At 46.0% G+C, this 16,239-nt stretch overlaps 1 protein-coding gene across 8 annotated transcripts in view; it reads left to right on the top strand.

Annotated features, from left to right (window-relative positions):
• The window catches only part of CELF2 (CUGBP Elav-like family member 2), a 292,606-nt gene that overhangs the window by 218,456 nt on the left and 57,911 nt on the right, over positions 1-16,239 (top strand). For all 8 annotated transcript variants that reach the window (XM_028114650.2, XM_028114649.2, XM_028114646.2 and 5 more), the window contains exons 5-6: positions 5,722-5,856; positions 14,294-14,373. In XM_028114650.2, the coding sequence (XP_027970451.1) occupies positions 5,722-5,856; positions 14,294-14,373 (215 nt within the window). The remainder of the gene's footprint in view (positions 1-5,721; positions 5,857-14,293; positions 14,374-16,239) is intronic.

The raw sequence follows: 16,239 nt of genomic DNA, 5'->3' as shown, positions 1-16,239 counted from the left end.
TCCTGGGGCAGGTTCTGTAACCTCACCCAGCCCCCATATCCCCGGCTGTGAGAGGGGGCGCTCGGTGGTCCGCAGTCGGAATTCTTCTTGTGACGCCCACCTTACGGGGTGCTTTGAGGAGTACATAAGTTAACATCTACAAAGAACTTGGCCTAATGCCCGGCACTTAGTGATTATTCGCTCTGCTAAGTCATCGGCGCGCTTGTGGGTGGTGAGGCGGTGGTGGTATGCTTTGTGGGCAGCCGAGGCTGCTGCTCCTACCAAAGCACGGCTCCGGACACATGCAGGAAAAACCACCTCCACACACCTTCTTGCTGGGCCAGTTCTTCCTTTGCTTTATAGATTGACCTTCACTTTCTTGAGTTTCCGGGGCTGGGCGGGGCGGGGGGGGGAGTCAAAAAGTGTAAGTGGACTGAAAGCTCCTTTTAAGGCATTTTTCCTTATGGAGGTGCAAAGTCTGTGCCTCACCTTGAGAGACGGAACAGGCCTCAGGGTTCTCCTTGGACCTGGCTGAGGAATCAGGAGCGATGTATCATTTTCGAAAGCAAGTGATAAAAGGCGCAAGTCCTTTCTGATTTCACATGGCAATTTTGACAGGTAAGCATGGTTTCCAAAGTTCCTAGAGCACAAAGATTTCTTTGGTTCAGATGCTCTCAGTAGCTCCTGGAGTTGTGAAAGAGAGATAACGGGCTCTAATTGCACCTGTATTGGGTTTGCTGACATTTATGGATAGCACAAAGGACTCATCACAGTTAGACAGTAACCATCTTCATTATCAGTATGTTCGGCTTTTGGAAATTTTGTATTTGCTGAGCAAGAAAGGGCTGCTAATCACTGATTAATTAGTGATGGACAAATGAATTCCAGAAAGCAATCACTCTTTGAAGCCTTCGTCCATTTAGAGATTCTGACAAAGGGAACCACCGTGGCAAGCCCAAACACACTAGGTTGCTCTTGGATCTGCCCTGCCCTTCAGTATTTTCCTACACAGGCTTTCCAGATCTCCAGGCCTCCTAGAGCCTGCCCTCTTAATTGGCTCTGATTTAAGCTGCAGCCTCTAGCATATTTCTGCAAACTCAGAGCATTTTACTTCTAACTGTGCCAGGTGTTCAAAAAAACATCCCGTTCTGGATCAGCAATAAAATACTGGGGTCTTTAAGAAGAACACACCGAATAAATAGCCAAATTTCACAGACTCCAAGTTGTCTTACCATTCTTCCACTGCGTACAGTTGAGTAATGGCAGGGGAAGAGGCTTGACTGCGGAGGTGTGGATTCTGGATTGCAGCATACCCTAGCACATAGTTACTGTCTTTCATTCTGCATACCATGGGAGGGCCTCCTTTCCAGCTTTGTTTGCTATGCAGGAAAAGGTATACCACCTGTGCAAGATTGAAAAGTAAATGCAGTTGCCTGATCTGAAGTTTATCTAGCAGTAAGTGATAAGAAAAGCATAGAGGTTGCCTTTGGTTCTGTGCCAGGGGTCTCAGTGACCAGCCAGTGTTCACTCATGTCGTGCTCCTGGTTGAGAGGGTTGGTGTTTTTGTTTTGTTTTACTCTGTAGACAGCATAAATGCATCCTGCTTGAATCCTCCAACCTCACAACTTGTCTCAGGGCTCCTTAGAGCCTCACATCCAGAAATGCCAAGTAAGCCCTTTCTCTTTTCTCAAGGCCTCCGAAACCCCTGGTGTCCGTGCGTTGAGTTCAGAGCTCACAGGGTCAAAATGACGGAACGTGGTCGGGGAGGTTGCAGGTTTGCAAGCCTCCAGTAAAGATGGGAATCACAGGGCATCCCCATCCGGTCACTTTCCAATGTACTGGAGGAGGAAGAAATAATTTTGAAATTTAAAGTGGAGAGACTCACGGATTTGGAGGCAGTAATTAAATGCCATATGTTAGCACTAACACATTGAAAAGTTGTTAATTAATTCAGGCCGCCCTGAATCCAGGTGTGACTTTGACAGATTGTACACCAGGGTGTTCACACAGACTTACAATTAGGGATTTTTCAAAAACGAAGTTTCTATTCCTCGAACTTAAAAAAGTCCCCACTTAAAACTTAAAATATTAACCCGTTCTCATGCCACGGGAGGAGAGCTTGAAATGGTCCCTGGTTTTGGAATAGCTTCCGGTCCTGTCGTAATGAGTGATGGGGTCGCCCCACCAGCACAGCACTCGGTGTAAAAAAGTATCGCCCCTAGCTCATTCATCTGTTATCCTGAAGGAAAGTAGACTTTTCTTTCCTTCCTTTTTTTTTTTTTAATTTCCGTAAAGCACTTAACAGGATACTGTAAACACAGTAGGTTTGTTGAAGCAATCCACAGTCCCGTGGATTGAAAACCTAAGTGAGCCGCTGCCTGCCTATGGACACTGAGGAAAAAAACCCCACCAAGAAATTCATCAAAAATTGATGGAAAGTTCAGTGACTGCAGGATAATTATGTTTATTTAAAATGCTGACAACGCTGTTTAGGGATCCTCAGACTGGGAATCCCAGGAATAAGTTTTACAAATAAATTTTCACTGGGAAAACTCGAGGGGGAAGAAAGCGGGGAGTGAGTAGTTCTCCCCGTTTGCCCTTGAAGCACGCGCCACCCCAGCCGTTAGAACCACAGAGGTACTAGGGCTAGCGAAGGATTGCCAACATCCAGCTTCCCGGATGGGGCGCGCGCACGGGAGGACATCGGCATTTCAGAAAGCGTCTGGGAGGTGTAGGTTTCCGTTATATTTCCTTAGCTACTACTTAGCATTGAAAAGAGCGTTCTCTTCCATCTCCCTGCCCGGGTTTAGCCAGCGGGATGCCTCGGAAGCCAGGGTTTGTTGACCGGTTGTTTCCAGTTCTTACTATGCCTCTTAGGAAAAATCATTCTTTAGCTTATTCGGGAGCTGCACATTTAGCTTACGCCTGCATCACCCTGGAGCTCCAAACCTGCAGTGTTTCAGCTCCATGCCATCATGATAGGTTTCCCAGTGAAACCAAGGGCTCACTGGGAATTTATCATTTGCTTTTGTTTGAAAGAACTAAAACGGGATCCTTCAGAATAAGAAGAAATTCAATAGGATTTTTTTTTTTTTTTTTTTTTTTTTACTCTCAGGAAGATAATTGGCCACAGCTTCCTCAGGTAGAGGTCCTAGAGAAGGGGGGCGGGGAGGAGGTGACAACTGCGACCAGCAGTTGGCCGCTCCCTGCTCTGCGGCACTTCAGTCCGTTCCTTCCCATCGGGGGGATGCCGTGTTCCCTCTGGGCCATCGTGTCATCCTGGTGACCCCACTGTTGGTGAGCACAGATGCTACTCCCACCACTAACCCATAGATCACTGGTAGCTCACCTGCTCTGATGGGAAAGAAAAGAGCTTCTTAAATGTAAGATTGTTATCTCAGGGATGAAGGCAGGTCCTCACCAGCTTCCCCCTACGACTCAGAGCCAGTGATGCCATTGCCCATGTCCACTGTGACGTACCCATTGCTGGGTAGCAATTACACCCAGGACCGGGTGTTCCTTTCCTTATACCTTGTGAGGCCCCCATGCTTCTACCAGTCTCTCCCTGTGCTCCTTAAAGGCCAGCTTACATGCCTTTCTCAAGCTCTTGGCACACAGTCGGCAGCTCATGGTGCTGTGGCATCGTGGCTTCCGATGGTCCCCAGAGCCCGAGTTTCTCTGCACTATCTCGGGAGCTGCCGGAGTACAGAGCGCGGCTGGTGGGTGGGATTCTGGGCTTCAGCGTTTCTGCCCCCCCCCCCCCGCCCCACTTCTCTCTGTTCCTTAAGAAAGCAAGGAAAGAGAAGAGTTGAAACTCATTTTATGGATGATAAGACCAAGGTCCCCAGAAGTTTTCTCACTCCCCAAGGTCGCACATCAACTCGATGGCAGGGCTGGGACCAGGCAAGTCTCCTGACCTGGCCCTGCCCTTCCCCGGAGGCCTCCTTTCCCTCCTCTGCCCTCGTAGGAAACAGCACCACGGGGGACAGGACTGGAGCCAGGAGTGGGCCAGCAGGTGTCGTCCAGGTTAGGCCCCCTCCTTGCTGAATGACCCCAGGCAAGTTCCCTCCCTGCCCCACGGGGTGGGGGGGTGTCTTTTAGAGTGAGACAAAACGTCTTTCAAGTCTCTCACTTCCAGTCTGGGCTCTACGGGAAGGAGCACTTAGCTCCCCCCACTCAGGCCTCTCAGAATGAACTGCACTGTCCGCTAGAATGTCACCTGTGGCTTTTTAAATTTAAATTACTACAATTGAATCACAATAACAATTCAGTTTCTCAGTCACACTGGTCACAGTTCAAGTGCTCAGGAGCCACACATGGCTTTAGCTACTGCAGTGGACACCACAGACAGAAGGGTTCCCCTCATGGACGGATGTGGCTTCAGAGCAAACCTCCCCTGTGTCCCATCCCTGCTTCCCGCACAGATCTCTCCCGGGCCCCGGCGGGGGGGCGGCGGTGTCCAGGCCAGTTCCACTCAGGCACCAAGAGCACCTGGCCCTAGAAAGCCTAAAATACATTCTTGTTGTTTAAATGAAAACGAGACACTGACTGTCCAGGACAAGAATAAGGGAGACAGAGATAAAAGCCAGTTGAAGAGCAAGGGTGAGATGATGATACAGACACAGGAAGCTATGAACACAGCGGTGGACGGCAGGGCCCTAAGCCAGCCTGCCTCCGGTGCTCCTGCCTCCAGCTGCCCTTGCTCCCAGTCCTAAGAAATGCATTAAAATGCAACACAGGAAGTAAGCAAGACTCTTCCCCATGGACGTCTAGAACGGGTTTTTTTCTTTTTTTTTTTTCTTTCCTAAAAAAAGGCTGCAAACACTGTCCTGAAATCAGTGATAATTGAGCCTTTGAGGCTAAATGTAGGCCACTTATCCTGAGTGCAAGCTTGTGGATTTTGAGGAAAATCTCCCAGGTCATCAGAGGTAAACCTCGCCCAGTCTTTCCCTCCTGGCAGTCTCCAAGGTTAGAATGGGCGTGGGGTTGTCTGTTAAGGGCTCCAGCCGGAGCCTGGGGCCGTCCTGATGGGCTTCTCAAGTAGCCACAGCCCTGTTCCCTCCCTACAGTTGGCTTGCTCTTCAGTTGCAGATGCAGACCATGCCTTGTCCAGGTTAGAGCTGCATAGCCAGTGTGACAGACAGATGGACAGACAGGTTATTTACTGGCTCTCCAGAGAGACGAGCATCTCCCTTATCTCTTCTTATTGTCTGGATCCATGGGGCAAAGCTATTTGAAATTGGGGGAGAAGGTTTTCTCCAACGAGCCGCCCTATTAAAAGTTCTGTTTCCTATCGCACTTCCTCTGTTCGTCCCATTTTTCTTTCCCTGACCCTTTTTCTTTCTCATTCAAGTTAAAAGAACACCTACAAAAAAATTCAAAGGCGTATTCCAAAATATCTCTATGTCACAGTAGCATTTGGCAACCGCATGGAGCTTTAACATATTAGTAAGCACTGTGAGTCTCCAAACAGGGTGGGAAGTGGGGGAGGACTTTGTTGGTTTCCTGTCCTCTTAAGGTGTCGTAGGGGTACGCACGAGCTCACGGAGGAAGGCAGTGTCTGGGAAGGCCTGGGTGGGAGAGCAGAGCTGGGGAGCGGGGCATGGAAGTCGGAAGAGCTGGCCTTGGGGCGCTGCTTCCTCTCACATGACTGGGGGCCCCCAGCTTGAGTGGTAATGAAGCATTGATTACAAGAAAAGGGATAAAAATGGCCTTTGCTCATTCATTATTTTTATCTCCTAGCTGTGGAAGACCGAAAATTGTTCATAGGAATGGTTTCGAAGAAATGTAATGAGAATGATATCAGGGTGATGTTTTCTCCATTTGGCCAGATAGAAGAATGCCGGATTCTCCGGGGACCCGACGGGCTGAGTCGAGGTGAGTGTGCCGTCTATAAAGTCTCTTCCCTTAAGTGCTAATTGGAACTCTGTGTCACAATCAAGGTAGACGTAGCCACCGCACACAGCGAGAGGTTACCCTGTAACGTGTCCCGTGTGATCAAGTTATCCACCATGAACTTTTCACCGTAGCGGAAGTGATCGCCTTGTATTTCTCAGGTCAAGAAGGTTTTGAAGGCAGCATATTAGCTCAGGCTATCCCAGCCAGCGGGAAGCTGACAGGCTGCCCTGTCGTTAATACACCTCTTTCAGTCTCAGACTGAAGTATGTTTTGGGGGCGAGGGAGAGATGTGGAGGAGGAAAGAGAATATGGGTTGTTTTCATCTTAGTCTCTGGCTTCCTGCCTCTGCCCGAGAGAAACATGAAGGGGGATGGGCCTCTTGAGAGCGATAGAAACCAAGGAAAATCGGCCGTGCTCCCATGTAGCGCAGAGCAGGTAGGCAGGCACTCAGAAGCACTGGGCCTGTCCTGGGCTATGAGGGTTTTATTTTAAAGAACAAAACTCCGGGAGGCCTGAGCGCAGGAAGTCCGTTAAGTGGCAGAGAGATGACTTGGTCCAGAAGATTATAGGCTCCTCTCTGTCACCACGACAGAAGCAGAGATGGTGGCTTCAAGCACTGACAAAAACCAGTATTTTTACAAGCAGCTATCCACGGTAGCTGGAAATAAGTGTTCGCTTTCCATGTTTGCCTCTCCTTGGACAGCGTCACACAGAGCCTTCCCTAAACCACTCCTAAGCGCTGTCACTGAGCGTTCACCCCCGTCAGACTGCGTTTCCCGAGACAGCCCAGGAGGCTGGAGTCAGAGTGTATATATAAAACGTATTTTCTGCTGCTTCTAAGAAATCCGTATGTTTGCAACACAGAGAGGATCTCATTCTATTAATGTACTTACCGACGCAGCTTCCACGGGGCTAATTAGAAACTTTTCGTTCCCAGTCTCTTGACCACATGCTGAAAGAAAAGCCTGGGCCTTAAGTCCCCAAGCACGAATTTTCCCCCATCTCCCTCATTTTAGCTGAATGCAGCACCATGTCAGAAAGAACTCTTGTTCCTTTGGCTCCGAGACATGAAACTTCACGATGCCAGCTGCTAGAACGGAAGGCACAGAGAACAAAAGTTTCCCGCCTACACCCACCTGCAGAGCCCCGCACAGGAGGGAGTCGAGTCCAGGGGACCCGTAGGAGGCCAACAGCTTCCAGCCTGCGGCGCCCGGGTCTTCTTCCGAAGGTGGTTTTAAAAGGAAGGAGGCAAGGGAGGGACAGCTGGAGCGTTCCCCGATAGTTGCGAAGGCTGTCCGTTGGCCTCACTGCAAACACAGGCGTCTCTGACAGCCGCATGAGTGGGCGCCGAGCGGGACGCTGACGCGCAGGCGCGGACGCGCCGGTGACGCGCGGACGGTGCGCAGACACAGTGCCCGGGGCGGAGCCGGAGCTGCCCGCCCACGCTGCTACCGGCCCCGCCCACGCTGCTACCGGCCCCGCCCACAGCAGCCCTGGGCCCAGGGGCGCGCAGCCTCAGGGGGAGAGGAGGGTGCTGGGACCGTCGTGCCGTCCCTCGGCACGCCCACCCCCGAGAGCCTTCCAGCCACGTGGGGTCGTCTGACTCTGCTGGCAGTCCTGATAGGTACGCACCCGCTCAGGCCGACCGGCCCGGCGTGGGGGAGAGAACCCTGCAGGAAGAGGCAGGGTGGCTAGACGAAGAAGAAAACGGGGAGGAAACACGTGATCCTATTTCCACAGCCCCTGTCCCGCTGCCAGTGTAGCAATCCGGACCACCCTTCTCTCCGCTCCTTATTCTCACGCTTCCGTCTTAGCGGTTTCCCGTTCGCCAGGGTACACAGTGAGAAGAAAGAACAGAAAGGAAGGCCCTTAAATTAATCATAGTGAAATTTATAGTGGCCCAGAGGCCAGTGACCCCGAAATCCAGTCCCAGAACTTCTGACGTGAACCACAACCGTAGTTCCTTGTCCTTAGCTCTGTGCCTCAGTTTACCCCCTTGTAAAGGGCAGCAGTCACCACAGCTGCCCCGCTCACCTCCCAGCGCATGTGGTGGATTTCCTGCAAAAGCGTGCCATCCACGCGGCTTAGGAGAGACCTCGGCTTCTGCTCTCCCTCTACGGGACCGGGTCCACCTGGCACTTTTCTCCGTCTGTCTGGCGGAGACGGTAATGAATAGCGTTGGTGCCCGCAGTGTCTAGAGCTCCTTGAGCCTCCGTGAGTTACTTCCTCAGATAAGATTTTCAAGCCGCCCCAGCTTTCGCAGGAAAGAGCAGGACGCAGTACTTGACAAGAGAGCTTGGCTAATTTGATCTGCCGTGTGGTTGATGAGCCAGCACTGGACACCAGGAGCAGCCGATTTGAGACAAGTTCCGGGAGCACTCTCATCCGTATTTTATGCAGATGCTGGCTCAGTGTAAAGAGTAGAATACTCCTCCCCGCCTTTTTTTTCTTTTTCTTCTTTCTTCTTCTTCTTTTTTCTTCTTCTTCTTTTTCTTCTTCTTCTTCACAGAAAAGTAATTTCTGGTGAACTGATGAGAATTCCCTACAGCAAAAAAAGGAAATACTAATTTATAAGCATTTGTTCTGAAATATAAAGCCAGACAGCGGTAGGTTTTTCAATTAGTGAGAACCAGGGACTCCTGGGTACAGGGGACAGCTCCTGAATCAGTGTATTTGTTAAAAGAACAATTGTCTTTCGTGCTACTATTTTGCTTTTATTAAAGAATTGCAGTTTTCAATCAAATATTAATAAGTGTCTCCCATTAGTGGCTCTGCAGATAAAGGGTGCTCAGCATTTCTAGTCTCCATGCCTGTTGCTGGCTCAGCTGTTTAAGACACAAATAAATAAATAAAAATTAAGTGAAAGGAAAGATTGGCTGCTCTGAAAAGCACCTTCTAATCCTAAACCGAATATAAACTAGTCAGAAAAAAAGTTTTTAACTCAAACCGTTTGATCATGAGGGAGAGGTACAGAAAAGTGGTCCACGTCTCTGGCTTCGCTTTTGCCCAATTCCGCTACAAGAATGAAGACAAAAGAGGCAGTTAGGGGCGCTGGCTCCCGCCACAGGCGTCTCCTGTCATGCCTTCTCTGCCACCCCTGTAGCTTCTCTGCCTCCCTGCAGGGTACGAAGCTGAGGCTTCTCCAGGCTTGTAAGACCAGGGTCCCCCACTGATGCGGAGTAGTGGGCTGCCAGGACCCACAGCTCTGGACTTTGGCTTAGAATCACCATCTTTAAAACAAAAGTCATCATCTCCATATTGGCAAGAAAGACCATTTGTAAAGTCCCATCAGATTTGCGCCATGTTCCAGATCGGACCCCACCCCGCCCCCCCAGGAATTGTCATGGCTATCCACGGATAGCACCTAGCATCTACCAAGCACGTTGAAACCAGCACTCAGCAAATAACAGGCGCCTGATTCTCTTTACGCACTATGCCCGCATCTAAATGTGCATTTTCCTCTCTGGGGGCAGTAACCCGTTCTTCCATCTTTTCTAATTTGGAAAACCTGGTTTGAGATGCTTTCAAGCGCCTTCATATTAACTCAGATCCTTCTGCAGTAGCAGGTAGCCTCCCGGGCCTGCTGAATGAACCTTCTTCGAGAAAGCAAGCAGCATACCACGCGTCCGTGCATGGGAAGTCAAATGGGACGTTTGCTCTCAAAATCAAAGCTGGAGTCTTCTCAGCCAAGGCATTTATCTGTCAGTGTCCCCTCCGCCTGTTGATTTGCTAAAATACACGTTCTCCCTTACCCATAATCCCACAGTCAGAATGGACTACTTGGGTACAGGCTACAGGTTGTCTGCACCATGGCAATGATTATCTGTAACTTGGGAGACAGTGAAAGAGTTTATCTCATTTTTCTTTCCCCATAAAGTGTAGTCACATCTTCACTGCCATGTAAGGTAACTTTCTGCTTGTTTAAGAATATTCCAGCTGTGTTTATGGTGTTCCAACATTCTCCTGCCAAAACCCTTGACAGATGAAATTGGCAATATTCTCAGGGATGTTGGCAAGCACAGCTTGGATTTAGCCATTAAATCCTCATTTGTTTCCGTTATATCTGATCAGAATGTTAGGACAGGGCTTTTGACTTTTAAAACATGTACACAGAGCAGACTTGGTTTTGATCAAGACGTCTTAGGCGTGCCCACCTAGTATCTAAGCATCTGTGGAATCTCGTATCAAATACCCCTGGGTTATCATGTGTAGTTTGTCATCTCATTCTGAGTGCAGTCTCTGAACCTCCTCTCAGGGGTGAGGTTTTTTGCAAACTAGTCAGTTCTGCTCTACACTCAGCCTCAGGTGGATAAACGAGCCTGTCTCTCCACACCAGTTCTAAATAAACTAACCCAGCACTGGGGATGGTGCATTCGAGTATTAGTTTGGATGCTCTCATGTTAGACTGATAGCATATGTTTAATAACCTCTGCCACTGCTAAAAAGATACAACGAGGAGAACTGGCTGCATTAAGAACTTTCTTTGGCCACACAGGAATTTATAAACAAGTCTTCCATAGACCGAAAGCTCCTTCATGCCGCACAAGTTATTTTAAATTACACTTCCCTCGGTTGAAATAGAGCAGACTGCTGCTTCTCTTTCAAAGAAGAGGCAGAAAAGCAAGAGGCCCTGGCATCGTACGTGCTTTTAAAAGTGCCTGCCTTCCTCCGTTCTTCCTTCCTTCTCTCCCTCGCTCTCGCTTCCTTTATTTCTGGCGCAGACCAAGAATTCATCTAGTTCTCTCAAAATTCTCCTGCAGCTGAGAGAAAAGGTAGAACACCTGAGTGAAGAGAGCTTTTCAGTTGAGATGACAAGTGTAACAGATGTGTTCCAGAATCTTCTCTGTGACAGGGCCACGTGCCTTCCTTAGATCCTGTCTGTGGGAGGAAATTACTTGGAGAAACCTTTCCCCAGTCAATCATTTATCTGTTTTAGCAGCAAGAAGGCAACCGCACCGAACTGGGAGGAGTTCGGTTCCTTTCATTTCTGTGAGCAATCTCTGACATTCTGGAGGTAGAGACAATAAATAATTGTAAGGTAAATTACAGGTTGGCCGCAGTTAAGGACGGAATTTTTCTTTACTTTTTTCAGCTATTATGTATTTGGAGAGGCTTTAAGACAATAATATACAGGCTGTCTTACCTAACAACAACAACAACAAAGCTTCATTATCTTGGTACATGTGATCTTTTCCCCCATTCTGGTTTCTCGTGCATTTTAGTCAGTAGCCAGAGAACTGACTCCTGAGACAGTACCCCCACTAATGTAGAACAGAAGAGGGCTGACCCTGAGACATTCTCGAACAGCAGAGGGCTGACTCTACAAGGTCAGAGCAGTTATCCTTTCAAGACTCAAAGGACTCCACTGCACCCAGAAGCTCATCTTTAGTAGAAGGGGCCAGTTGACCTAAGTTATTTTTGTCCAATGGGAAGTCAGTTCCTTGGCTTGTAGAAGCAGCTGACAGCCAGTCTTGATGGAAGAAGCTTATAGGACCCTATATTAGTGAAAAGCCACAGATTTTGAGGCCTAATCCTAAAGCCACCACCGTGGTTTCAGTGCCATGGAAAAGAAAATTAAAATCTAGCCATAGGACTACTAGAGCAGAAATTACAAAGGTTAACAAGCTACCGAGCCATGAAACATTGGGTTCTGAAGTTGCAGAACTTCATCCAAGATGGCAGAGAGAGGGGAATTTTCAACATACGCTCTCACTTTACAAACGACAGTAATTTTCCCTCTTAAGTAATTGAACACAGCACACAGTCCCGAACTTGAAGCCCCTGAGGAGACAGGTTCTCTCTTACTGCACCGCTGCCAATAGAGTAAAAAGGTTAAAGGAGTCATCAGATTTGTCAGATCATTTTTTTGGATGCAGTAAGAGTTATATAATTAGAAGTATCAGTCGAGCTTTTAATTGCAGGTTTCAGAGAGGAAAGAGCAGTGGTTCAAGTTTATAGAGATGGAATTTTATTGTTCTATTGCTAATACTTCTGAGACCTCCTAATTGCTATATCTTTCTAAGTTGCTTAAAAAGTTCTGCTTGTTCTGAAATTGTGGTAAATGCATAAACTGTGCCTTATTGATTTCTGTTCACATTTTTACATTTTTTTTAATGCATTCTTAACCTCCATTTGGAAACTGTCAGTTTGGCACATGTTCCTGGATAATAAGAGCAAATAAAGTGAATGAAACAATCTTCTTGACTATTAAAAGCAGAGTTAGGCCAGGTTTCACGTGATGTCAAATATATCTCCATTAGATTATTTGCAAAAGCAAATAATTCCACTGTGGACTCAAGATATGGAAGAAGAATCTTAGCATTATCTCCTCTGTTAATGTCGATGATAATCACAATGTTTTTGAAGGGGTATTATTTTAAGATGGTTGGTAACTTTGGGGCTCTTGAATTATAGAGCTGAGTCCGCGATATGGAAGCCCATAGACGTACTGTCATCTGTCTCACACTATTACACACATCTTCTAGATGCCTCAGAGAAGGCTCCAGATTGCTTTCACTGATGACAGAACCTACAGCCAGTGGAGGTGCAGACAATGTGTTTAAATAGTAAGCTTCACTAGCTGCTATAATGTCAGAGAAGTATATGAAACAGCTCGGCATTCATAGCAAGCTAGACCTCAGGCTTCGTAAGGCCAGCTGAACTGGGAGGTCAATGAGAGATGACTCTCCCATGTACTGAGAGAGTTTTGTTGTATTAAAAATTACAGCGTGATGCAAAAAAAAAAAATGCATTGACTTATTTTCATGACTGGATGTTTTTGTGCTTTGGGAATAATGGGCAGGTGTTGCTTTCTCTTATTGCTGTTTGATTAAAAGGTGCTAATACAGTATTGACTTGATAATCTCACCAGGTACACATGCAGAGCAAAAGAAGAAAGTATATTTTATGGCTCACAAATTGATTTACATAAACCAAACAATCTGCTGGTTTTTGGTTTTGTTGTGTTTTTGTTTTGTTTTTTGGTTTCTGGTTTTTTTTTTTTTTTTTTTTTTTTTGGATGTAGAACATTCTGTTTGGCTTACTGGCCACAGGGGCAATAATCATGCCAGAATCCCACTTTCACGCATTCACTTGGAGATGACAACAGGCTTCTGCCTCTCAGTGTTTAGATCTGCTTCATTTGGAAATCTTTTAAGTAGTAATAATAATAATGTTTTGAAGAAATTGAGTGGAACACTAAATTATTCTCTGATACCTAAGTTCAAACTGTGCAGAGCTAAAGAAGCTGAAAATCAATGCACTTTTAAAGTCATTAGAGATCATAAGTGAAATAAGTCTGCGTTGCTTTAGCTAAGCTTTTAGTGTGCTGTGGTATTATTATAAAATCAGCCTGAATCTGCATTAATTTCACAGTCTTTTTCTCTAAGAAGCCCACGGGTGCACGATGAATAAAATGTAAATTTCAGAAGGCAGTGTTTTTATTAGCGAAAAGGGCAACGAGCCATGTCGTTGGAGCGGTGACCTGCACGGTGGCCGGCACCTGCCACCAGGAGCTGGAGCAGGCAGTGTGGATTCTGGTTAGTTTATAGCACGAGAAATAAAGAGCCATGGAAAGTTCAATGGGTCTCACAGGAAACATTCAGAGAACTGTACATCGTCTTGTGGGTGTTAGACTTTAGGTCAGATCTCTGATGCGTACCCGAAACCACAACTTGGGAAAGTCATAAAAATTTTCTACAACTAAGAAATCCAGCGCAGATTTTAAAGCTTCACCTTGTGTGCACTATTGACTATTCTCAGAGTAACAGAGCATTTGTTTTTGTTCGTAATTAATAATTACCAAACAGTTCCTGCAGGATGGGGTATATTTCTCTGCATTGGAATCGCATCAACGTATACGTATATATGTTTTAACTATCCAGAAGAGATGAGATGTATTTATTTGCTGACATTTTGAGCCTTTGGCATTTATTTGCTAATTTGCCCTTGGTGTGAGGATTTTATTACTTGCTGCTTAAAAATCAACGCTAGAATTTGAAATCCAAAAGCCCGAATGTGTGGATGCTCTAAGTAAAGATGATCAGCCAAGGAGAAAAATGTAAAATAGCTACTTTTTATTTTAGAAAATGCAAACTAGATCTTGCTAATTTCAAACCCCCCCGTGGCTTTAAAAAAAAAAAAAAAAAAAGTGCCCAACACTTTCCCCTCGTCTCCATTTTAAAAAATAAACTAGTCAATAAATAAATCTTTCTGCTTTGGTCAGATTAGCAAGTCAGCACTGTGAATAAAAAGCAAACTAAGATAAAACCAAGAGAAGTTGTTGATTTTTATGTACTACTGAGAACAGTGGCGTCCTGTGGCAGTTCTCGTAGACTGTGTTGGTTTAACAAGCGTCCAACCCTTTTGTCTTGTTGTTTTTTGTCTTTCCTGCTCCCTGTCCCCTTGTTTCCCACAGGCTGTGCGTTTGTCACATTTTCTACAAGGGCAATGGCACAGAATGCAATCAAAGCCATGCATCAGTCTCAGACCATGGAGGTACTGTATCATCTGCCCTTTCTTTGTTTTCTTTGTGCAAATGATGGGGAATGGGAAAGCAGATCTCTCCTGTGCGGATTGTTCACATGACAATCACAGATGGACACTTTCACCATCTCTTCCATTCATTCATATTCATCCTCTCTCTCTCGCTCTCTCACTCTCGCTGTCTCTCTTTCTCTGAATTTTTCCCCTAATGACTTGAAATGCATTTAGTAAAACCTTCCACGTGCTGTACATTATTTTTTTGAGCCTTTTATTGCATTGGCCTCAGGCCCTGCAACGTAACATCATGATGCAATTTGAACCAAGACTCCTTCTCGACCTCTAAAGGATCCAGTCCATTCCTGGTCCAGGGTTGGTATGGAGTCAACCTTGACAGGCTTCCTTCCAAATTGCAGCCTGCCCTGTGCCAGTCACAGGGTTCTTTTTTTCCCTTTTTCTTTTTTTCTGTTCTTTTTTTTTTTTTCTTTTTTTTAATGTGGGGTCAAGTTCTCTTTAGTCAAACAGAATTGTGTTTTTGCATCAAGAATGTTGGGAGACAATTAATACTTCTCCTACACTGTTTAACCAGTGAAAATGTTAATGCATGAGACTCCCTTGAAAAATTAGATTTGTCTTTTTACCCAAAAAATGCACGATAAAAGAAACATAAAGGCTCAAATTTGGTCTCCTAATGAGAGATATTGGCTTTGGGGGAAGATCGATACGTTGATGTGGGTGTTTCGCCCACACACGTAGATAGATGGCTCTGTACTTCTAGTCTGTGATTTGGGTCTGGCCTTTCAGAATTTTGCACAAAAGCATTCCAAGAGTGATATGCTGTTACTCTGTATTGTCTGGTAGAATCATCTGGGAGTGCATGTTCTGTACTCTGTATATCTGTGTATGGGTGAGCTTTTCTGGAGGTGGCCCTGTGGTGTTACCTGAAGTTACGTTTTCATCTTCTGAAAAGCAAAATATTTTCAATTTTATTTAATGTGCAAAAATTTCTTTATGGATCGTTTGCGCTTTTTTTTTTTTACCTCCGTTTTTTGGGGGGTTTTATTATTTTTTTATTTGTTTGTTTTGTTTGTTTTTTGCAATGCTGCATCTCCCAAAGCATGCTGGGAGCTAAGTGATCATTCTGCGTCATGTTTTGTGGGCAACTTTTTTTACAGTGAGGTGGAAGGTGGGTGGACAAGGGGGGAAAGGAGTGTGCATGGCCTTGTCATTAAGTGTTTACTGTATTTTTCTGAGTTTTGATATCAGCATTGCAAAGCCTATTGTCTTTTTCGAGCTTCATTTTGACTTTGATATTCCTAACATATCTTATATAATCACTGTGTTTTCCTTTCAGTGCAATGCATTTTTAAGACACTCACACCCCCCTACCTGAAGGCAAGCTCAGGTGAAAATCGGCCACAATAGGAGATAATTAGCAGGATTTGAAATACCTAGGGATGCAGTCTTGTACGACATGCAGTCACATCTTGATGCTGTGTTTGTCCCCACTTTCTCTCCGGCTGCTCCATTATTGGGGATCAGTCTAAATCCCAGCTACCTTTCAGTTTGGAGATAAAAATGAAAGTACGGTTAGGGAAGAAAAAAAAAGTTTTCACCTGTATTTATTATCTTCCATACATGTGCTTCATTCTTAATCCTTTTTATTTCCTGTAATTTAGTGATTTGTACCTTAGATGATTTTTTTAACCTAAATTCTTTCAGCTCTAACCCCAGTTCCTCCATCAGTGCCCCCGAGTAAAGCTGCAGAGGATGCTGGTCTGTGTTCTCCTGTGTTCCTACAGGGAGAGAGCTCAGGAACGTAGTGCAGACCTGGGTATGAGCCAGAACCAAAGAAGAATAGGCTCAGAATGAAAAGAATTT

Source organism: Eumetopias jubatus, unplaced genomic scaffold (assembly GCF_037043125.1).
Source record: "Eumetopias jubatus isolate StellerSeaLion01/CBP00866 unplaced genomic scaffold, mEumJub1_p1.0 scaffold_8, whole genome shotgun sequence".
NCBI lineage: Eukaryota > Metazoa > Chordata > Mammalia > Carnivora > Otariidae > Eumetopias > Eumetopias jubatus.
This window is presented reverse-complemented; position numbering and strand designations above follow the sequence as displayed.